The sequence below is a fragment of the Podarcis vaucheri genome (genome assembly GCF_965113315.1).
Source record: "Podarcis vaucheri genome assembly, chromosome: 18".
Classification (NCBI taxonomy): domain Eukaryota; kingdom Metazoa; phylum Chordata; class Lepidosauria; order Squamata; family Lacertidae; genus Podarcis; species Podarcis vaucheri.
This window is the reverse complement of record NC_138756.1, coordinates 9,046,563-9,070,627: the sequence shown is the minus strand read 5'-3', so window position 1 is coordinate 9,070,627 and position 24,065 is coordinate 9,046,563. Positions and strand designations below refer to the sequence as shown.

Below are 24,065 nucleotides of genomic sequence, written 5' to 3'. Positions count from 1 at the left end.
CTGCAATGCACTCTACGTGGGGCTACCTTTGAAGGTGACCCGGAAACCACAACTAACCCAGAATGCGACAGCTAGACTGGTGACTGGGAACAGCCGCTGGGACCAGATAACACCGGTCCTGAGAGATCTGCATTGGCTCCCAGTACATTTCCGAGCACAATTCAAAGTGCTGGTGCTGACCTTTAAAGCCCTAAATGGCCTTGGTCCTGTATACCTGAAGGAGCGTCTCCACCCCCATCGTTCAGCCCAGACACTGAGGTCCAGCGCCGAGGGCCTTCTGGCGGTTCCCTCATTGCGAGAAGCAAAGCTACAGGGAACCAGACAGAGGGCCTTCTCGGTGGTGGCACCTGCCCTGTGGAACACCCTCCCATCAGATGTCAAAGTGATAAACAACTACCTGACATTCAGAAGACGTCTTAAGGCAGCCCTGTTCAGGGAAGTTTTTAATGTGTGATATTTTAGTGTATTTTCTCCCTCGCATTGCACTCCGTGGCGCTGCTCTTAAGCCTGATCCGGAGGCTCCAGCTGGTGCAATAATAATAATAATAATAATAATAATAATAATAATAATAATAATAATAATAAATTACTTATACCCTGCCCATCTGGACAGGCCTCCCCAGCCACTCTGAGCGGCTCCCAACAGAATATTAAAAACACGATCAAACATTAAAAACTTCCTTAAACAGGGCTGCCTTCAGATGTCTTCTACAAATCAGATAGCTCTTTATTTCCTTGACATCTGATGGGAGGGCGTTCTACAGGGAGGGAGCCGCCACCGAGAGGGCCATTTAAGGATTTATAGGTCAGAACCAGCACTTTGAACTGGGCCTGGAAACTAATCAGTAGCCAACTGGATCCGGATCGGTGCAATATGCTCAGTCTTGCTCCAGTGAGCAACCTGGCCGCAGAATTTGGCACCGGCTAAAGTTTCCGAACCGTCTTCAGAGGCAGCCCTATGCAGAACGCATTGCAGTAATCTAACCTTGAGGTTACCAATAATATAATTATTTTATGACACTTGAGTCACCCGGATCAGTACAAATGGGAGCAGATAGTCGTATCTATCGCAGAAAGGCTTACCCGACTCGAAGCGTGTTCTGGAGCAGGTGAGTCCAGCCAGGAAGGTATTCAGATAACCGAGGGAGACACACAAAGAAGCAAAGACATTTAGTTAGACACCCCTCCAAGCAAAAATATCACCGTGCGGCGATAACGAGAGCGTTGAGTTGCGGGCCAGGGAGGATCATGGGAAATGGGGGAAAGGGCTATCGTTAATCCAAGACAGCATCCGGATGCGAGTTTCATTGTGATTCAACGCCAGCCTCCCAAAGGGGAGAACAGAGGCGCTGCTCCAGAGCCCAGAATAGTAACGTTGGAAGGGACCTCCCCGCCGCTATGGTCATCTAGTCCAACCCCCTGCAATTCAGGAACCTCAGCTAAAGCATGCATGTAAATAAAGGAGATCGCTTCGAGAACACTGTCCCACCATCTCGTTCTCTGTCGTCCCCTTCTCCTTGCGCCCTCCATCTTTCCCAACATCAGGGTCTTTTCCAGGGAGTCTTCTCTTCTCCTGAGGTGGCCAAAGTCTTGGAGCCTCAGCTTCAGGATCTGTCCTTCCAGTGAGCACTCAGGGCTGATTTCCTTCCGAATGGAGAGGTTGGATCTTCTTGCAGTCCATGGGACTCTCAAGAGTCTCCTCCGGCACCAGAATTCAAAAGCATCCATTCTTCGGCGATCAGCCTTCTTGATGGTCCAGCTGTCACTTCCATACATCACTACTGGGAAAACCATAGATTTAACTATCGGGACCTCTGTTGGCAAGGTGATGTCTCTGCTTTTTAAGATGCTGTCTAGGTTTGTCATTGCTTTTCTCCCAAGAAGCAGGTGTCTTTTAATTTCGTGGCTGCTGTCACCATCTGCAGTGATCATGGAGCCCAAGAAAGTAAAATCTCTCACTGCCTCCATTTCTTCCCCTTCTATTTGCCAGGAGGTGATGGGACCAGTGGCCATGATCTTCGTTTTTTTGATGCTGAGCTTCAGACCATATTTTGTGCTCTCCTCTTTCACCCTCATTAAAAGGTTCTTTAATTCCTCCTCACTTTCTGCCATCAAGGTTGTGTCATCTGCATATCTGAGGTTGTTGATATAAGACTCCCTGGAAAAGACCCTGATGTTGGGAAAGATGGAGGGCGCAAGGAGAAGGGGACGACGGAGGACGAGATGGTTGGATAGTGTTCTCAAAGCTACCAGCATGAGTTTGACCAAACTGCGGGAGGCAGTGGAAGACAGGAGGGCCTGGCGTGCTCTGGTCCAGGGGGTCACGAAGAGGCGGACAAGACTAAACAACAACAACAGTGTGTGCAGAGAGCCTTTTTCCGTCTGCGGCAAAGAGCCACAAGCACAAAAGCTGCTCTCCCCTCTTGCCCGTTTGCAGCAAATTAATTTTGGAAGTGTCGATGCCTCCGATTGCGGAGGCAGAAGCAGAAGCATCCCAGATGGCAGCCATCAACAGGCCCCCCCCACTCCACACCCCCACTCCACACCCCCAAATTTGTCTAATCCCCTTTGGAACACCCGAGAGTCCCGCACTTTGCCTTGCATGGGTAAAATAAAGAGAACGGGCTTGGCTAGAACCTTTATAATCCCTGACATGCTTGGTGTCTACTTGCAGGGAGAGGTCGTTCACCCCTTTCCCCTTTTTCAGGAGGGGGGAGAGGTCTCCCCAACCTGTAACTCTGAAGCGAGGCAGACCGTTCTCCTTCTGCACATGTGGACACAGCCGCATTGAGTTTTTTTTTGGGGGGGGGATATTATTATTATTGTAAAAGCATCGATAACATGGTCGCCTGCGGAAGAGACTCCTCGCCGTAGGTGCCCAGGCGGTATGGAGGGAGGAGGGGGAGAGAGAGAGAGAGAGAGAGAATAGGCCTTTATTCCCTCCCACCCACCCAGAACAGAGAGGAAATTTGCCAAAATGGGGGGGGGCGTCCCAAGAGGTGCTGGATGCAATCCCACAACGCAAGCCTGCCAAAAAGCTTTCCTAAGCTACATTTGGCTTTGATCACAGCCTGCATGCAAAGCAATTTGTAACAAAAGGGGGGCGAGAGAGCCCCCCCCCAAAAAAACACACACATTTCTAAGAGCCAGCTGGGGCAACTCTAGATTCCACACGCTTGCCCCCATTGCTCCACAAGTCTAGACAGGTTCATCTTCAATTCTGCAATTCTCCAAAATTGGTTTCTACCTGAGCTGTAAACACAGAGATTTTATATTCTATCTATCTTTGGGGGGCGGCGGTTAAAGAGAAGCAGGATTACGCCCCCCACATAAATCATGCAAATTAGGCATGTATTGAGGGACGTGGGTGGCGCTGTGGGTTAAACCACAGAGCCTAGACTTGCTGATCAGAAGGTTGGCGGTTCAAATCCCCGCGACAGGGTGAGCTCCTGTTGCTCAGTCCCAGCTCCTGCCAACCTAGCAGTTCAAAAGCATGTCAAAGTGCAAGTAGATAAATAGGTACCGCTCCAGCGGGAAGGTAAACGGCGTTTCCGTGCGCTGCTCTGGTTCGCCAGAAGCGGCTTAGTCCTGCTGGCCACATGACCCGGAAGCTGTACGCCGGCTCCCTCGGCCAGTAAAGCGAGAAGAGAGCCGCAACCCCAGAGTCGGCCACGACAGGACCTAATGGTCAGGGGTCCCTTTACCTTTAAAGGTATAAGCTTCCGGGTCATGTGGCCAGCATGACTAAGCTGCCTCTGGTGAACCAGAGCAGCGCATGGATCTGGGATTTGCAAGCTGTGGGGAACTTGGCAAGACTCCCAGACCACAGCTTTAATCTTCCAGGCTGCACCTCTCATTTTAGAACTCAACAGCCCCCGCTAGAGTTTAGCCACACCGGACCACGCAGCTGTTCCCCGGGTCAAAAATAGTGCCAGTCTCCCCGCCATGTTGGAGAGACTTAATTAGCAAAGTTATTATTATTATTAGTTGGGTCGTTTCCTCCTGAAGAAACAGCTGCAGCGTGGAAAGAGGGGGATTGGGTGGGGGTGGGTGATCGGAGGGTCTCTCACCCACAACTGGAAAGAAGTACCTATATTCCTATCCCTCTTCCCCATCAGACAAAGCACATTTTGATTGTAAGCACTTTGGGGCAGAGGCTTCTTCCATCTGGAGACCTGACGCTTTTTAATGTGAGACGCCAGTGAGGAGAAAGGAGGTTTTTTCCCTAGTTAGGAGCGGTCGCAGCTTTTTTAGCTTACGAGGAAAAAGGCAAACGAGAAGAGAAACGATAGACGTATTGCAAAGTCAGTCGTAGTACAGAGAGCGAAAAAGAGGAAAGCTCTCCTCACTCTCTTGTAACACAGCTGGAGACAAGCTATGCGCCTGGGTATAATTGTGGTCCCATCACCTCCTGGCAAATAGAAGGGGAAGAAATGGAGGCAGTGAGAGATTTCACTTTCTTGGGCTCCATGGTCACTGCAGATGGTGACAGCAGCCACGAAATTAAAAGACTCCTGCTTCTTGGGAAAAAAGCAATGACAAACCCAGACAGCATCTCAAAAAAGCAGAGGCATCACCTTACCAACAAAGGTCCGTATAGTTCAAGCTCTGGTTTTCCCAGTAGTGATGTATGGAAGTGAGAGCTGGACCATCAAGAAGGCTGATCGCCGAAGAATGGATGCTTTTGAATTCTGGTGCTGGAGGAGACTCTTGAGAGTCCCCTGGACTGTAAGAAGATCAAACCTCTCCATTCTGAAGGAAATCAGCCCTGAGTGCTCACTGGAAGGACAGATCCTGAAGCTGAGGCTCCAAGACTTTGGCCACCTCATGAGAAGAGAAGACTCCCTGGAAAAGACCCTGATGTTGGGAAAGATGGAGGGCACAAGGAGAAGGGGACGACAGAGGACGAGATGGCTGGACAGTGTTCTCGAAGCTACCAACATGAGTTTGACCAAACTGCGGGAGGCAGTGGAAGACAGGAGTGCCTGGCGTGCTCTGGTCCAGGGGGTCACCAAGAGGCGGACACGACTAAACAACTAAACAACAACACAATTGTGGGAGGGGAGAGTGCTCTTGAGTTCGAATTCTGCCGGGACCGGCGGCCGATAGCTCCCACTGCCTGGCTCCGTTCATGTTACAGAGCTTCCGAAAACACAGTTCTTTTTATTACCGTGCTCCTTCAAGGCGCCCCTGTGAGAACGGGACTCGATTTGTCCCCCGTTAGACCGATGCAAAAGGCTCCTCTTATTAAATCTGCAGCCTTTGTGTGCACAGCCCCTGAGCTGCACAACCCACGGCCCCTGGGCTTCAGCGGGGAATTCGAATCCAAGACCTTCGCCCAACCTGTGGCTGCCAAGCTTGCTTCGAACGCACGCACCCTCTCCGCTTACCTTGGTGGTTCTCCGAGTCGCGAGACGACCTCTCCTCCTTTGCCACCAACGCCGTCTGAGCCGCCAGCACTCCGGACAGCGCCAGGAGCCCAGAGGAGGTGCTGACTGCCACTAAGTTGGAGGTCTGTGGACCCGAAGGGTGTGGGGTCAGTGGGATGGGAGGAGCGTGGTGGGAGAGGTTCTGGAGCTGCTGCTGCTGGAGACAAAAGGAAAGACTCCTGAAGACAGTAAAGGGTTTGGGAAACCGTATTTTTTGCTCTATAAGACTCACTTTTTCCCTCCTAAAAAGTAAGGGGAAACGTGTGTGTGTCTTATGGAGCGAATGCAGGCTGCGCAGCTATCCCAGAAGCCAGAACAGCAAGAGGGATTGCTGCTTTCGCTGCGCAGCGATCCCTCTTGCTGTTCTGGCTTCTGAGATTCAGAATATTTTTTTCCTTGTTTTCCTCCTCCAAAAACTAGGTGCGTCTTGTGGTCTGGGGCGTCTTATACAGCGGAAGATATGGTACTCTGGCTTGGGCTGCGCTGTCTCTGAAGGAACGGGATTGCAGCTTGGGGTCGCTCCTGGATTCAGCTGTCACTGGAGGCGGCAGCGACGAGAAGGGCCTTTTGTGGGGGACTCCCTGGTCCTGAATGGGGTAACTGTACCCCTGAAGGACCAGGTGCGCAGCCTGGGAGTCATTTTGGACTCACAGCTGTCCATGGAGGCGCAGGTCAGTTCTGTGTCCAGGGCGGCTGTTTATCAGCTCCATCTGGTATGCAGGATGAGACCCTCCCTGCCTGCGCACTGTCTTTCCAGAGTGGTGCATGCTCTGGTTATCTCCCGCTTGGACCACTGCAACGCGCTCTACGTGGGGCTACCTTTGAAGGTGACCCGGAAACTGAAATTAATCCAGAATGCGGCAGCTAGACTGGGGACTGAGAGCAGCCACCGAGACCACATAACACCAGCCCTGAAAGACCTCCATCGGCTACCAGTACATTTCTGAGCACAATTCAAAGTGATAGTGCTGACCTTTCAAGCCCTAAATGGCCCAATATCCCTGAAGGAGCGTCTCCACCCCCATCGTCCAGCCCGGACACTGAGGTCCAGCTCCGAGGGCCTTCTGGCAGTTCCCTCACTGCGAGAAGTGAGGTTGCAGGGAATCAGACAGAGGGCCTTCTCAGTAGTGGCACCCGCCCTGTGGAACGCCCTCCCATCAGATGTCAAAGAGATAAACAACTCTCTGACTTTTAGCAGACATCTGAAGGCAGCCCTGTTTAGGGAAGTTTTTAATGCTTGATGTTTTATTGTGTTTTTAATATTCTGTTGGGAGCCGCCCAGAGTGGTTGGGGAAACTCAGCCAGATGGGCAGGGTATAAATGATAAATTATTATTATTATTATTATTATTTCCACTCCTGTCGTTTCAAGCAACTGGAAAGAGCCGTAATGTTTGCTCTTTTGTTGTGTTTTTAGTGTTCTGTAGGGAGCTGCCCAGAGTGGCTGGGGACGGGAGGGATATAAATAATAAATTATTATAATCTGAAGAAATTCCAACCAAAGAAGAATGGCAGACGAAATTAATGGACTACGCAGGATTGGACAAAATGACAGAAAGGGTTCGAAACCTGCAGGACCAGAGATTCACAGAAGACTGGAAGAAGTATATGAATTATTTGAAGAGCAACTGTAATCAACAAATTACGCTAGTAGGACTACAATAAGTTTTGTAAGGAGAAATATAAGTGTTACAAAGTAGAAAAAGATAAGAGATATTGGTTATGAGTCTGAAATGTAATACGGAAGATAAGAAATGCACACTGAGAGATCAGATTGGAAAATTTTCAGACAGGATTGATGGAAGTCAAAAATTTGAATAAGATGTAAAAGTATGTTTAATTACTGTTGAAAATGATATGTTAAAAAAACTAATAAAAATTATGTATAATAATAATAATAATAATCTGTTTTTAGTCTGGTTTCCGAACGTTTGAAATTCCTGCTGTCAACATTTCTCCTACCATCAAGTGGTATATATGAATTTTATGAAATAAATACAGTGGTGCCCCGCAAGACGAATGCCTCGCAAGACGGAAAACTCGCTAGACGAAAGAGTTTTCCGTTTTGGAGGTGCTTCGCAAAACGAATCTCCTATGGGCTTGCTTCGCAAGACGAAAATGTCTTGCGAGTTCCTGCGGGTTTTTTCCCCCTCCCCCCTTTTTCTAAGCCGCTAAGCTGCTTATCAGCTGATCCGATAAGCAGATAAGCCGCTAAAAGCCGCTAATAGCGCTAATCCGCTAATCTGTCAATGGGCTTGCTTAGCAAGACGAAAAAAACGCTAGACGAAAAGAATCACAGAACGGATTCTTTTCGTCTTGCGAGGCACCACTGTAAAGGAAACGAAACTGCTACTCCCCTCCTAGCCCATTGTGGATGTGCCGGTTCCCTCTCTTGGGATCTTTGTCTACTTCCGGGTAGCTAAGCATCCCTAAATGCCCAGTCTCTGCCTCGTCTGCCTCATCAAGATAAGCTTTGCAAAAGATGAGATGGCACAGCAGGAAGAAGATCTTTGCAAGAGAGGAGCTGCTCCAAGGAGAACTCCTTGCAAAGACAAATGAATTGCAAACAGGAAAGAGACGGCCTTTGGTCCGAACCGGCCACTCACCCCAATAATGCTGTTCAGTTCCCCCATCGTCACCTGCTTTGCCCGATCCATAGCTTGCAACACCTGCTGTTGGTGCTGGAAGGAGAAAAAAAAACACATCAGGAAATTTAGGGAAGTCTTTGTTCCTCTCTCAATAATATTTTAAAGGGGAAAAACCTGGATTTCGAAAATATACGATATAAAATATAAAAGTTATAAAGATATAAAATAGAAGATAAAAAGCAAATAAAATAAAACCGACATGCAGCAACAATGTTTTGTGTTGTGTCGGCTCCTGCGATGTAAGTCATGGGCCCAGCCTGCTAGCCTGCTCCCTAAAATATCCCTGGTTTGCTCCTTTCTATATACAGTGTTACCTCAGGTTAAGTACTTAATTCATTCCGGAGGTCCATACTTAAACTGAAACTGTTCTTAACCTGAAGCACCACTTTAGCTCATGGGGCCTCCTGCTGCTGCCATGCCGCCAGAGCACGATTTCTGTTCTCATCCTGAAGCAAAGTTCTTAACCTGAAGCACTATTTCTGGGTTAACGGAGTCTGTAACCTGAAGCGTATGTAACCTGAAGCGTATGTAACCCGAGGTACCACTGTATAGGGTGCTGACATTCTGCATGGACTGGTTGCATGGCCACATGGGCATATGGTTTGAGATACCTATGAGGTCCATAAATGACCATATAGCATATAGGTAAAGGTAAAGGGACCCCTGACCATTAGGTCCAGTCGTGGCCGACTCTGGGGTTGTGGCGCTCATCTCGCTTTATTGGCCGAGGGAGCCGGCGTACAGCTTCTGGGTCATGTGGCCAGCAGGACTAAGCCGCTTCTGGCGAACCAGAGCAGCGCACGGAAACGCCGTTTACCTTCCCACTGGAGCGGTACCTATTTATCTACTTGCAGTTGGACGTGCTTTCGAACTGCTAGGTTGGCAGGAGCAGGGACCGAGCAACGGGAGCTCACCCCGTCGAGGGGATTCGAACCGCCGACCTTCTGATCGGCAAGCCCTAGGCTCTGTGGTTTAACCCACAGCGCCACCCGTGTCCCTCCATATGGCATATACCGAACACAAAAAAACAGCGAAAATTTGTGTTGACAAAGGACAGCTGGATATATAAAGGGCCCCATTACCTTCAATAGCTGAGGGCCACATTGAACCTAAATCCGGCCCTGGGGGCAAACCATTCCTCAGTCTGCCGAAGGCAGTTTGAGGTTTTGTCATTGCGGACCCCCGGTGCCCAGAATGTGTTGCATGTGAAATGCTAACTGCTTTCCGTACGAAACACAAACAAATTTATTTTACCTCTTGCGTCAGGAAGGGGATGATCTGGGCGCAAATAGCGCTGAGCCGTTTAACAATCTCCGCCTGGAAAATGAAAGAGACGGCGGTCTCAGTCACATCAGAGTTGAAGCTGTTGCAGGAATTTACGTATAGGTTGGGGTGGGTTTGCCCCTCCAGCAGATATCACGCACATGCAGCCCACTACCAAAACCAGCACAAACACTTTTGTGACTTTTGTGACTTGTCCCCACAAAACACTTCATCGCAGTTTCTTCCTGTCTATTCAAAGGGCCTTTGCTGCACAATACCAAATGCAAGAATTCACTGATCAATGCATCTATGTACTGGCTCTCTGGGAAAACTTCAGAAATTCATATAGACATGTGAGCTCAGCTTCTCAGCAGCCCCTCTGCCTGAGTGGTAATCCCTGGCCTCCTGATACCTGAGTGCCAGACAGGTAGCCAGTCCAGAAATAACAAACCCAGATGAAGACAAAAGGGTGTGATGAACTTGGCTGGGAAACAGGGAAATGTAAATATCTCTTTTGTTTCATTTGATGGGTGGAGGGCAAGGGGAACCATGGGGCAGGGTCCAGGATGCTCAGATTACGGCCACCAGACCTCCCCTTTCATGATGTAACTATGATGTATGAGTAATGTAGTTTGGGGGGGTGTAACATGGGGATTATAAGGGGCGCGGGTGGGTTAAACCACAGAGCCTAGGACTTGCCGATCAGAAGGCTGCGGAGCTCATCTCGCTTTATTGGCCGACATACAGCTTCCGGGTCATGTGGCCAGTAAGACTAAGCCACTTTTGGCGAACCAGAGCAGCGCACGGAAACGCCGTTTACCTTCCTGCGGGAGCGGTACCTATTTATCTACTTGCGCTTTGACGTGCTTTCGAACTGCTAGGATGGCAGGAGCAGGGACTGAGCAACGGGAGCTCACCCCGTCGTTGCGGGGATTCGAACTGCCGACCTTCTAATCGGCAAGACCTAGGCTCTGTGGTTTAACCCACAGTGCCACCCGCATCCCTATTTAAATGTATAGAACATCGTTTAAAAAATGAAAAATAAAATATTTTAAAACAACAACACGTTGCCCCGCCTCTCGTTTTCTCCAGCCCCAGCATCCCTGATGGATGCTGCAAAAACAGCTTGCCTCCTAACATACCTCTCTCTAGATTTCCAAGGAGAAGAAGGGCGAACAAATATACTGTGGTACCTCGGGTTAAGTTCTTAATTCGTTCTGGAGGTCTGTTCTTAACCTGAAACTGTTCTTAACCTGAAGCACCACTTTAGCTAATGGGGCCTCCCGCTGCTGCCGCGCCGCCGGAGCACGATTTGTGTTCTCATCCTGAAGCAAAGTTCTTAACCCGAGGTACTATTTCTGGGTTAACGGAGTCTGCAACCTAAAGTGTATGTAACCTGAAGCGTATGTAACTTGAAGTGTATGTAACCTGAGGTACCACTGTATTGGCCAGGAAGCAACAAGCAAACAAGTGACTCTCGCTCCGAGGCTCCCTGTCTTCTCGCAGGCAAACGAACAAACAGGAAGGCTGGCAACCTTGGCACTTTCCCCGGGCGCCTTGCCAAGCTTGTTCTCCCGGGCAGCCGCTCCCAGCCCTCCCATGATGCCCTGGATTGATAAACCCAGAGACAGGAAGCAAATTACAAGCGGGGCGGGGAGATCTGGGGAAACCAGAGAGAGAGAGAGAGAGAGACTTCTGGCTTCTTCGAATGGATTAACACGAAGAAAACAGAGGTCTGGAGGATTTCCGTGCCTTAATATTTCCCTTCCCCGCCTCTTCCCTTGCTGGAAAGAAACCAAGAAGAACGTTCACTATCTCTGCATGCTAAAAGCAGTTGTTGTTGTTGTTGAGTCGTTTAGTCGTGTCCGCCTCTTCGGGACCCCCTGGACCAGAGCACGCCAAGCACTCCTGTCTTCCCGCAGTTTGGTCAAACTCATGCTGGTAGCTTCGAGAACACTGTCCCACCATCTCGTCCTCTGTCGTCCCCTTCTCCTTGTGCCCTCCGTCTTTCCCAGCATCAGGGTCTTTTCCAGGGAGTCTTCTCTTCTCATGAGGTGGCCAAAGTCTTGGAGCCTCAGCTTCAGGATCTGTCCTTCCAGTGAGCACTCAGGGCTGATTTCCTTCCGAATGGAGAGGTTTGATCTTCTTGTAGTCCATGGGACTCTCAAGAGTCTCCTCCAGCACCAGAATTCAAAAGCATCCATTCTTTGGCGATCAGCCTTCTTTATGGTCCAGCTCTCACTTCCATACATCACTACTGGGAAAAACCATAGCTTGAACTATACGGACCTTTGTTGGCAAGGTGATGTCTCTGCTTTTTAAGATGCTGTCTATGTTTGCCATTGCTTTTCTCCCAAGAAGCAGGTGTCTTTTAATTTCGTGGCTGCTGTCACCATCTGCAGTGATCAAGGAGCCCAAGCTAAAAGTGGTTAGGTCAGGCAGACTGCGCCTGGCCTCTCCCCAGACATCTCTTTGTATCGCTCGTAAATGATAGTTTGCGCCCACGATGGTCTCCTGTGGTTAAACGCCACCCTGCTTTCCTCCGCAGCTGGAAGAAGTGTTTGGGAGGATCCCTGCTTTCCCTCAGCCTAACCTTCCTTACAGGGTCGTTGTGAGGATCAAATGAGGGGGAGAACCATTTTGAAGCACGTGGTGAAAAAAGTGGGAGATAATTGCAATGCAATGCAATATAATATAATAATATACAGTGGTGCCCCGCAAGACGAATGCCTCGCAAGACGGAAAACTCGCTATACGAAAGAGTTTTCCGCTTTGGAGGTGCTTCGCAAAACGAATCTCCTATGGGCTTGCTTCGCAAGACGACAATGTCTTGCGAGTTCCTGCTGGTTTTTTCCCCTCCCCCCCTTTTCTAAGCCGCTAAGCCACTTATCAGCTGATCCGATCAGCAGATAAGCCGCTAAAAGCCACTAATAGCGCTAATAGCGCTAATCCGCTAATCCGTCAATTATATTACAGTGGTGCCTCGCAAGATGAAAAGAATCCGTTCTGTGATTCTCTTCGTCTAGCAGTTTTCGCGTCTTGCGAAGCACCACTGTAATGTAATGTAATGTAATGTAATGTAATGTAATGTAATGTAATGTAATGTAATGTAATAATAAAATAAAATAAAATAAAATAAAATAATTGCAAATTGCAATGCAACAACACCAGTCTGGAGGGGCTCTTTAATTTGATTTAATTTGATTTTAATTTTAATTTACCCCATGTGCTGGCTGGGGCTGAATGGAGTTTTATTCCAAAGCAGCTGAAGGTGACATAAGGATGCAATTTAAATCCAGGGCTCAGTCTCTGGATTCACGTTTTTTAAAAATGCCCGGGGCCACGTCTCCGGAATAAGCAAGGGCATGCTATAGGCAAGAGTTCTCCTGAACATACAAATCCCTCACTTGCAGGGTCGCCACCACCCAGACAGTGGAAGGAAAGGCTATGGGACACGCTTCAGCAGGAAATCTGTTACGTCAGAAAATAAATGTGTGGCCTCGTGTCGTTTTTTGTAAGAGGCATATCAAATATCAAAGATGACAGCCCCATTTGGAGGTCTCTGAAAGCCAGCGTCTCCCTTGTTTCTTCTTAAGCCCTCAGTCCTCGCCACTAGTCGGAAAACCAAGCCTGAAACATCTGTCTCTGTGTGTGACGCCATTAAATAAATAAATCAGAGGTCTCTGCCCCGAGGAGTGTACAGTTCCCATCTCCTCCTCCAGACGAACTCGAAAGTCGCATACCTGCTTATGCATCTCGATGTTCAAGCCGTAAGACATCTCGTAATACTGAAACAGATCAAGAACAAATATCGGTAAGGGAGGGAGGGAGGGAGGGAGGGAGGGAGGGAGGGAAGGAAGGAAGGATGGAAAAGAAAGAGGGAGGGAGGGAGGGACGGAGGGAGTAAAAGAAAGATGAGGGAGGGAGGGAGGAAAGAAAGAGGAAAGAAGGAAGGAAGGAAAAGAAAGATGGAGGGAGGGAGGGAGGGAGGGAGGGAGGGAGGGAGGGAGGGAGGGAGGGAGGGAGGAAGGAAAAGAAAGATGGAGGGAGGGAGGGAGGGAGGGAGGGAAGAAAGAGGAAGGAAGGAAGGAAGGAAGGAAGGAAGGAAGGAAGGAAGGAAGGAAGGAAGGAAGGAAAAGATGAAGGGAGGACAGAAAAGTAAGATGAGGAAGGAGGGAGGGAGGGAGGGAGATGTAATAGATAATTCATTCTAGCTTCCAATGTTCAGAGATGAGAGCCTATCCTTGTTCAGCCAAAAGTGGGAGGGAGGCGTCTAGAAATTTGGGTTTACAAAGTCTAGAAACTTGGGTTAAAAAAAAAAAACCCAAGACGGGCAATTTTTGTAAATACCACATCCCTGCAGATTCAAGGCTTATATGCGTCTCTAGGTCTGGTCTGTTGTCATACAATCATATGAGCTAACCAAACCAGGTTTGCAGCCACAGTAATAATAATAATAATAATAATAATAATAATAATAATAATAATAATAATAATAATAATAATAATACAGTGGATGCTCGGGTTGCGAACGTGATCCGTGTTCGCAACCCGCAGTGTCCGCAACTCGCAGCAGTGCATCTGCACATGCGCGGTTGCGATTCTGCACTTCTGCGCATGCGCAAAGCGCAATTTAGTGCTTATGCGCATGCGCGACCGCCGAAACCTGGAAGTACCGTATTTTTTGCACCATAACACTCACTTTTTTCCTCCTAAAAAGTAAGGGGAAATGTCTGTGCGTGTTATGGAGGGAATGTCTACGGGTGGCATGCCTACGGATTTTCCTCCTCTAAAAACTACGTGCGTGTTATGGTCGGGTGCGTGTTATAGAGCGAAAAATACGGTAACCCGTTCCGGTACTCCTGGGTTTTGGCAGTCTGTAACCCAAAAAAATGCAACTTGAAGCGCCTGTAACCCGAGGTATGACTGCAATAATAATAATAATAATAATAATAATAATAATAATAAATTATTTATACCCCGCCCATCTGGCGGGGTTTCCCCGTCACTCTGGGCTGCAACTTTCCCAGACAGACATAAACAAACAAACAAACAAACAAACATAAACAAACAAACAAACAAACAAACAGCCACAATTACCATGACATAATGCCTTTGCATTTCTGTCTTCTCGCTAGCCAGCTTTTCACATTCCAACTTCAAGCTGCAGAAAAAGAGAGCGTTATTTGCAACCTCCACACTGTGTTTTTTTTTGGGGGGGAGGCCCTTGCTCCCCAGCCCCCAAATTCCCCCCCAAAAAAAACCAACCAAAGACCGCACACAAAATGACCGTGGCGTTCTCTGTACTGGGTATGAGACCCAAGTGATGTTTTTGACATTTCCCTCCGTCAAGATGGGAAATTTAGACAGGGTGGAGGGATGCTGAGAAGAGGAGGGAAATATAGGGGGGGGGCGGAGGGGCGAGAGAAACACGAGGAGACGAGAAAATGCCTCTTGCATTTAGAGCGGTCCCTCTAATCCCCAGCAATGGCAGGGAGCTTGTGGAACGACGAAAAATAAAAAAACGAGAGCAGGAGATTATATATGTATGATCTCAGCAGCAACAAGCTTTTCTCTATAGTCATGGGATCCTGAGGGCCTTTTGAAAAGGAAAAACAAAACACTTATGTCTCCGTTTCCCGGAAAGGGTTGCGGCTAGCCGGAACTCCGAAGACACACACGCTCTAGGAGACTCCAACATTTTACTGCAGACCCCACCTGCTTCGCCTCCGCAGCCTAGTGGCTGGAGCAGCGGTCCCCAATTTTATTTGAGGCCACCGCCCGCCCTGGTTTCCATAAACTCACCCCCAGTTCCCTGGTATCCCCCGGTGCCCTGTTATCCGGAACAGCGGTTTCCACGAAGGCAGATAATAACGCAATGAAATTCAAAGCCCTGGCAATTAATTGCACATTTATTCAAAGTTCAATTAAAACTATTCGGTTTAATTAATTGGGCAAAATGGATGAACTGGAGTCAGCGATACCAGATTTACAAAGTTGGTGTATTTACAAAGTTGTGTATTTACACACGGAAACCTGCCTCTTAGCGCCCCCCCCCCAGGTAATCTGCCTCCAGGGGGTGCTAGCACCCATGTTGGGGACCACTGGGTTAGAGCGTTGGACTGGGACTTGGGTTCAAATCCTCCCACTCAGCCACAAAGCTCACTGGGCTAGACGATTGAGAAACCGGTCCCCCCAAAGGCATGTTTGGGTCAAAAGTGAGTCCTGGGATGACCAGTTCTAAGCTACTTCGCAGGGTCTTTGGGAGGTAAAACTGGGTGGAATAACCACATATCCCTGGAGGAAAACCGGGACGTAAGTTTAGAAAATAAATGGAGATTCAGAACGCTGCCTTTCTGCCTCAAAGTTCAAGGCAGCAAGAAAACCTTAACCTGGAAAAAAGGATGGAAGACTGAAGAAATCCCAACTAAAGAATCATGGCAAGAAAAATTGATCGACTATGCCGAACTGGCAAAATTGACATGTAAGCTACGGGACAAGGATAACTGTGACTTAAAGGATGAACGGGAACCTTTTACAAAGTATCTGAAGGCGCAACAAAGCGAACTGGACTCCTTGGCAGGTTTTGAATAAACATTCACCATTTTTTTTACTGATAATAATCAGCTAAACAGTTTGAGGATCTATACAATTTTGTAACATGCAGAAAACAGCATTATTGGAGAAACCAAAGATTGGAACTGAGGGAAATCGGGGGGTGGGGTGGGGTGGGGGGGTTTTCTGTGGGGGGGGGAGGGAGGAAAAATGGGGGGGAATATGGATATGTTTTTGGATAATATGTCTTGTTATAACTTTGAATAATAATAATAATAATAATAATAATGCCATTTTTTAAAAGTCCAATATAGATTGGCAGCGACAATTAATTGGACTTGTGAACTGCTGTTGTTTATAACGGAACAGAACCTCAAAGCGACTTGCAACAAAATTTCCAAAAAAATATATATATAATAATTTAAAACTAGAATGATAAAAGGCTAGAAGCGTTTGGATCTGTAAAAGGGCGGTCTAACGCAGCCCACCCACAACAGGAGGTCAATAAATAATAAAGCAAAGCATGTAGAATCGTAGGATTGTAGAGGTGGAAGTGAACCCCCCCAATAAAATAATCTAGTCCAACCCCCACTGCTATGCAGGAATCTCAGCCAAAGCATCCCTGACAGATGGCCATCCAACGTCCAAGGAAGGAAGGAATGGATCCTCCGAAATCGCCCTGCGGAAATGCAAGGTTGTGTTCAGAGGTAGACTGCCCCTGAACTCTGAAGCTCTACTTTAGCCGGCACAGTTGGTGGCCATCCCTCTTTTTTCCTTTCCTTCCCTGCAAATACCTGTGATACTGTGCCTGCAGGAACTGGAACTCTTCCTTGATCCGGTCGCAGATTTCCAAAACCGAGAACTTGAAGGGCTGTCCGGACTTTGCAGGAGGGGAGCAAAAGAGCAGGAACGAGGCAGGGAGAAAAGAATGATCAAATAACGCCGTGTTAGAAACTCTCCCCATCGCCTTGCGTATAGACAAGATACGTCCTCTGGAATCACAGAATAATGGACCATCTATTCTTGGGCTGCCATAAGTCCGGGTTTATCCTGGACACGTCTGGGATTTGGGCCTTTGAGCACCATTTTTTCTGAATCTGTAAAAGGCCTGGATTTCTGGGTTGTCACTTTTGGGAATACAGCAGTACCTTAGTTCTCAAACACCTTGGTACTCAAACGACTTGGAACCCAAACACTGCAAACCCAGAAGTAAGCGTTCCGGTTTGCGAACTTTTTCCGTAAGCTGAATGTGCTCCGTTCAGAGTGTTACGCTTCCAATTTGAGTGTAACGCTGAGGTTGGTCTGTTTTTGCTATTTATTTTGCGTTTTTGTGGCTCTTTTCGTTTTTGTGACTGTGTGGAACCCGGTTCAGCTACTGACAGATTGATTGTGTGACTGCAATACACGTTTATCGCTTTCATTTTATGGATCGACGGTCTCGTTTGATAGCAAAATTCATGTTACGTTGCTGTTTTGGGGGTTGTTTTTAAAAGTCTAGAACGGATTAATCCATTTCACATTACTTTCTATGGGAAAGCATGCCTTGGTTTTGGAACGCTTTGGTTTTGGAACGGACTTCCGGAACGGATTAAGTTTGAGAACTAAACTGCCACTGTTTGGCAAACTGTAATCTAAGTCGAACCCCCAGGAATCTCAGCAAAAGAATCACTGACAGACAGCAACCCAACCTCTGCTTAGTAACCATCAACCAGCTTCTGTGAGAGTCCGTTCCACAGTTGAACAACTCTTACCACCCAAAGTTGTTCCTGATGTTCAGTCAAAATCTCTTTTCTATCAACTTGAACCCAGTGGTTCAGGTCTGACCCTCTGGAGTGAGAGGAACCAAGCTCGCTCCATCTTCCAGGCGACAGCGCTTCAGATATTTGAAGGGACATGGGTGGCACTGTGGGTTAAACCACAGAGCCTAGGACTTGCCAATCAGAAGGTCAGCGGTTCGAATCCCCACAATGACGGGGTGAGCTCCCGTTGCTCGGTCCCTGCTCCTGCCAACCTAGCAGTTCAAAATCACATCAAAGTGCAAGTAGATAAATAGGTACCGCTCCGGCGGGAAGGTAAATGGCGTTTCCGTGAGCTGCTCTGGTTTGCCAGAAGTGGCTTAGTCATGCTGGCCACATGACCCGGAAGCTGTACGCCGGCTCCCTCGGCCAATAAAGCGAGATGAGCGCCGCAACCCCAGAGTCGTCCGTGACTGGACCTAATGGTCAGGGGTCCCTTTACCTTTACCTTTATTCTATCTCCTCTCAGTCTCCAGGCTAAACGTACCACTAGCTCCTTCGACCGTTCCTCATCCGGCTTGGTTTCCAGTTCTTGCTCTCTCCTTCCTCAGCACATTAGTTTGCTGGGGACCCACGACTCCTACTCTGGTTCCTTCCTCATGTTTGAGGAAGAAGCCTCGGAGACCCTTCTGAAATATCAGCAGGCTCGTAAAAGTGAGAAGAGGGCCCTTAGGGATCATCTATTCCAACCCCAACCTCAGGTCAAGGGAGGAAACGCCAAAATCTCGCAGTTCCCTGACAGCTTGTAGTCTCCTTCAACTCCTCCAGAGAAGGATGGACCCCACTTCTCTAGGGTATGGACCCCATTGCCAAATAACTTTTTCCTAACGCTCAACCGAAATCTGCAACTTGTTTGCGGGCTTTGGGGTGGGGCTGCAGAAACCCCTTTGGGTATTGAAAGCCTGACCAGCTTCACTGCCTTCCCCTCAAGCCATTCCCAGGGAGACACCTGCAGAGAAGAACAGCCCCTGAGCATGGTAAGAGTGCTATCCCTTTGGCAGCTGGAAAACCATGCCTGAAAAAGTTACGGTGCCCAAAAGTTATGTAGGGCAGGAAGACCCCACAATTTGTGTGTGTGAGAGAGATCGATAGATTCCAAAACATCTCTCTTTAGGACAAAGAGGCAGCGGTTATGCAGTGGTTAGAGCGTCCGGCTAGGACATGAGAGATCTGGGTTCCACTCTGCACTATTTATTACTAAGATCTTGGAGCAGATCACAGCATAAAAATACAAGATTAAAAAAATCACAAGAACAAAACCCAGGAAGTTCATTTCGGGTCAACTTATTTCTGCGCCCATGAGTTGTTCTGAACTGTGCCCACACACAGACCCGGCCTTAGGAGCTGCCCTCGGGAGAGGCTGCCTGCCGCTTCTCTTGGCGAGTCCCCGTTCCTGCCAACCAGCCTCGGGCAGGGCCACAACCATCCGCCAGGCGCGCCCGGATCAAGGAACCCCCGCTGAAGCAAATGAGGCAGCAGGAATGTCTACCTGGAAGCGAGGTTCCCTGTTGCACCCCTGAGTGAGTCGCCGCACCTTGCAGCTAGCGGCTAGCATTCAGTTTGTCACCAGACCCTGTCCCCCAAATAACGCTAAGTTCCCCCCCTCTATTTTTGTATTTTTAAACTGCAAATTGAAACACCCCTAATTCCTTTGGGGAAGACCCTGTTGGAGAAAATTATACCGTGCAAAAAAACACAGCAACAACACTCTAAGCACAATATTAATCCATAATTATGGGCGGGGAGGCAGAACTGCGTCTGCTATCCAGTATATCAGAGAAGCAATAGGATTTCAAGGGATAATTCACCTTCCTAAACCAAGGTTTCTGCACAGGTTTCCTGAGTGAGGAGTGCCCTTCAACACAGACTTACTTCTGAGTAAAGATGCCCAGGGTTGCACGGGGAGGGTCTACTTGTTTTTTAACCTGCAAAGGTTTAAAATCCTGGCACAGTTTAAACCCCCTTCTCCTCCACCCCCTCCAAAACACACACACACACAACCCCAGATTCTTTCACCAAAGCTATTGCTTTGAATTATTTCCCCAGATTTCTCACGACATTTTGGCATCTTCCTTCAAACAACACCCCCCCAAAAAAAAACACACCCCAAATATTGATACTTACAGCATGCCGTCCTTGTGGATACATCCTGGGGGATAACCCCCCCCCAAAAAAAACCCAAAAACCCACCCGAGGAGAAACGAAAGAATCCTTTTTCTTCTTTCAGATTATCCAGGGGGGAAAATAACTCGAAAAGCAAAAGGAGGGGGGGGGGGAGAGAGAAAACTCCCCCCCTCCCCCGTTTCGAAGCTCCGCAGATCTAAGTCGAGGCTTGTTGTTGTTTTTTCCCCTTTTAATCAATTAAAAAGAATTATATCCCTTAAAAGAAAACCGTGCCAAAAAACAGCATTTCCTTTGCGAAGGCTGGAAGTAGCAGAGGAGGGAATTTCGCCCCCATTGGAATGTGGGGGTCAGGAGACTCACTGGGGTGGGAGCAAAAGGAGATTTTTTTTGCAATTGTGGAAAGAAAAGGGAGGAGATGTTTTGGGGGTTTTTTTGTCGGGGTGGGGGGGCCGGCTGGCCGGGGGTGGGGTGCGTGGAGAGAAGGGAGCTGGAGGGGGAGAACGCAAACAGAAGGTCAGGCGAAAATCTGGCCGGATTTCAGCAGCAGTCCCTGTCTGCAAAAGGAGCTGCCTCTTACGAGCCCAGGGGAAAGATGATCTTTCAAACGGGAAGCTTAAGGTGGATCTTCCAAACCGAAGAACGGCGAGCTTCCAAACCGCTGCGGCTTATCACGCTTTCTGGGAGGGAGGCAGAAGCGGCTAGTGGATAGAGCTGAGGACCGCAGGAGGGGAGGGTGTCGCTCTCGTGGTCGGATGCTGTTTGCTGGCTTCCCAGGTCGCCAGATCTCAAAAGGCCGCTGGCATGATCCAGAATTGCTCTTGTGTATTTTTGCACGCAAAATTCAAGGACCGCAAATTTCTTCTTGGGAGAAAAGCAATGACAGACATAGACAGCATCTTAAAAAGCAGAGACATCACCTTACCAACAAAGGTCCCTATAGTTAAAGCTATGGTTTTCCCAGTAGTGATGTATGGAAGTGAGAGCTGGACCATCAAGAAGGCTGATCGCTGAAGAATGGATGCTTTTGAATTCTGGTGCTGGAGGAGACTCTTGAGAGTCCCATGGACTGCAAGAAGATCCAACCGATCCATTCTTAAGGAAATCAGCCCTGAGTGCTCACTGGAAGGACAGATCCTGAAGCTGAGGCTCCAAGGCTTTGGCCACCTCAGGAGAAGAGAAGACTCCCTGGAAAAGACCCTGATGTTGGGAAAGATGGAGGGCGCAAGGAGAAGGGGACGACAGAGGACGAGATGGTGGGACAGTGTTCTCGAAGCGACCAGCAAGAGTTTGACCAAACTGTGGGAGGCAGGTCATTGGTCTAATCCTGCAAGCTCTTCTTATAAAGGAACGGCGGTTTCTTGAAGGCCAGCTGACTAAACAAAGGCTCGCTGTTTTGGAGCTGCGAGTCCTCCTGAAAAATCTCAATCGCACTGCAATACAGGAGTAAACACCTGCTGGAAACTTCTGAACAGTTTCGGGATCCGATCTTTCATTGCAGGAACTGGCTTACAACAAGAAGCAACGATGACTGCTGGGATAGCTCAGTCGGTAGAGCATGAAACTCTCAGTCCTGGGGTTGTGGGTTCGAGTTCCACGATGGGTAAAAGATACCTGCCTTGCCAAGGGTTGGTTGGGCTAGATCCGGCCTTCAAGTCTTTTCCAGCCTTACAGTTCTATTCCTTACACACCATTCATTCAAAGCACACGACCAAGGCTTGTGGGAACTGTAGTTCGCTGGGGTCCTGAGCATTGCAGGCCCTGTGAAGGGGGCAAGCTACAGTTCCCAGGGTTATTTTGAGGAAGCCGCTCGCTTTGAAAGCAGGCTGTGCGAGGAGGGCAGCCTAACTCGAGAGCATTTTACCGTATTTTTCGCTCTATAAGACGCACCAGACCACAAGACGCACCTAGTTTTTGGAGGAGGAAAACAAGAAAAAAAATATTCTGAATCTCAGAAGCCAGAACAGCAAGAGGGATCGCTGCGCAGTGAAAGCAGCAATCCCTCTTGCTGTCCTGGCTTCTGGGATAGCTGTGCAGCCTGCATGCGCTCCATAAGGCGCACACGCATTTCCCCTTATTTTTTAGGAGGGAAAAAGTGAGTCTTATAGAGCAAAAAATACGGTACTTTAGATTCTAAAGTTTAGACCCCTGTGGTTAATACAAATCCTTAGGAATTGTTGTTTTAAAAAAAGATTGTAATTGATTTGATGGTATGTACACCGGGACTAGGGACGTGGGTGCCGCTGTGGGTTAAACCACAGAGCCTAGGACTTACCGTTCGGAAGATCGGTGGTTCGAATCCCCGCAACGACGGGGTGAGCTCCCGTTGCTCAGTCCCTGCTCCTGCCAACCTAGCAGTTCGAAAGCACATAAAAGTGCAAGTAGATAAATAGGTACCACTCCGGCGGGAAGGTAAACGGTGTTTCCGTGTGCTGCTCTGGTTCGCCAGAAGCGGCTTAATCCTGCTGGCCACATGACCCGGAAGCTGTACGCAGGCTCCCTCAGCCAATAAAGCAAGATGAGCACTGCAACCCTAGAGTCGGCCATGACTGGACCTAATGGTCAGGGGTCCCTTTACCTTTACACCGTGACTAACTTATTTGAACACTTAAGAGCAGAAGAACGAAGGAAGAACTTGCTGGGATCGGGCTGACGGCCTATTTAATTCAGCATGCCTTGTCTCACAGAAGCTGACTAGATTCCCCTTATGTGGAACCCAGGATCTGAGCCCAAGAGCAATTTTCCAGCCACAGGAATTCAGAAGTATCGTTGTCTCTGACCATGGAAGCAGAGCCGAGCCATTGTGGCTTGTGGCCACCGAAAGACAAGTCCACCATGATTTTGTCTAATCCTCTTCTGAAGCCAAGCCCCCAAGTTGACTTGTCACCACTCCCTCCAGTGGGAGAGAGTTCCACAGGTTAACTTTCTCTTGTCTCCCCTGAACATTCAATTGGATGGCAGCATCTATGCACCTCAAAGGCACTGGACTGAGAAAGGCTTTGTGCTCTTCTTTGGCAGCGGAAATAATATTTTCGGGATATTTTTAAGTTCACGTGTTGAAAAGAAGCAGCCGGTTTTGTAAGCAGATAGGGGCAGAGACTCTTATAATTCCCACGTGATACAGTAACTCAGACTATTGCTATTTTAACTTTCCGGGTGTCTTAAATTATTGCTGTCCATTTTCCTTAGTGATGATTTTATTTCTTTATCTTTCTGTTCTTTTTTGGGGGTAAAGTGCCTTATTTATTTTTGCAATCAAGAGGGGTATACATTTCACGAAATAAAGAAATAAAACCCCAGTGTTGTCCCACACAACGTCTGCAAAGAGTTTATTTAAACATATATATTTATATACACAGTATAACAGGAGATACTTTTTATTAAAATAGCACCGGATAAGCGGAAAGGAGAAATTCCGTTCCACCTTAAATTGCCTTTCCGAGCTTCTGCTACTGTAGGCTTCCGCTGATTGGCTGCAGCGGGGCAGGCGAGGTAGCCAATCAGCGAAGGCGGATCCCACATGGGTCTCTGACGTCAGAGTTTGGGGAGACTAATCAGGAGGGAGCGAGGCAGAATGCTTGAACGACTGGGAGAGGGGCGGGGTGCGTATGCTGGGGAGGGTTGTCCCGCGGTGCATTCTGGGTGTTGTAGTCTCTTCAGCCTCCCAGTGCAAGAACTTGCAAAAAAATTCAATTTTCTTTTGCAAATACAGACCTTTTACACGGGAACAAGTTATAACTTTATCTATTATTAGAGGGATGGTTGGAAACGATGGTAACATAAAGGGTGGGTAACAAACCACCATTTTCCCTTTATTTTGTTTCGCCAAAATATTTCTTGTTTAAAAAATGCCTTTGAAATCAAGCCTATCTTTGCAGAGGCAGCGTCTGAAGGAAACCCCAGTCCTGTCATAATCATATAGTTTTATATTTGCAACCTTATGCCTGTTTGCTCGGGAGTACGTGGGCTGTAAAAATTATGTTTTTTTATTATTATTTTAAAGTATAAATAGAAATATATTGGGAGTATAAGGGCAGGGCAAAGGCTATTTGGAGCTTGTTTCTTACATTTCTTTTACTGTATGTCTGAGCAAACTGCCCTGTCATTTTTAGAGGTCACAGAGCTTGTCAATTTGCTTGCAATGCCCTTCCAGCTCATAGCTGTCAACTTACAGATTTGAAAAAAAGGGACCAGCAGCCTCAAAAATAAGGGATCAGCAGCCAAAATAAGGGATTTTCAGAACACAGGTATGTT

At 48.1% G+C, this 24,065-nt stretch overlaps 1 protein-coding gene across 8 annotated transcripts in view; it reads right to left on the bottom strand.

Annotated features, from left to right (window-relative positions):
* TLE2 (TLE family member 2, transcriptional corepressor) overlaps window positions 1-20,445 on the bottom strand; it is a 43,755-nt gene extending 23,310 nt beyond the window's left edge. For 2 of the 8 annotated variants that reach the window (XM_082206350.1, XM_082206354.1), the window contains exons 1-8: window positions 19,815-20,443; window positions 16,689-16,774; window positions 14,440-14,503; window positions 13,083-13,127; window positions 9,331-9,393; window positions 8,035-8,109; window positions 5,391-5,586; window positions 1,084-1,100 (exon numbers count right to left, since the gene is read on the bottom strand). In XM_082206350.1, coding sequence (XP_082062476.1) covers window positions 1,084-1,100; window positions 5,391-5,586; window positions 8,035-8,109; window positions 9,331-9,393; window positions 13,083-13,127; window positions 14,440-14,503; window positions 16,689-16,774; window positions 19,815-19,838 — 570 coding nt within the window. In that variant the 5' untranslated portion in view covers window positions 19,839-20,443. Of the gene's footprint in view, window positions 1-1,083; window positions 1,101-5,373; window positions 5,587-8,034; window positions 8,110-9,330; window positions 9,394-13,082; window positions 13,128-14,439; window positions 14,504-14,772; window positions 15,098-16,688; window positions 16,775-19,814 lie in introns of those variants that run through there. The other 6 variants (XM_082206349.1, XM_082206353.1, XM_082206352.1 and 3 more) reach the window with 5 other exon arrangements.
* Between the last annotated feature and the right edge of the window lie 3,620 nt (window positions 20,446-24,065).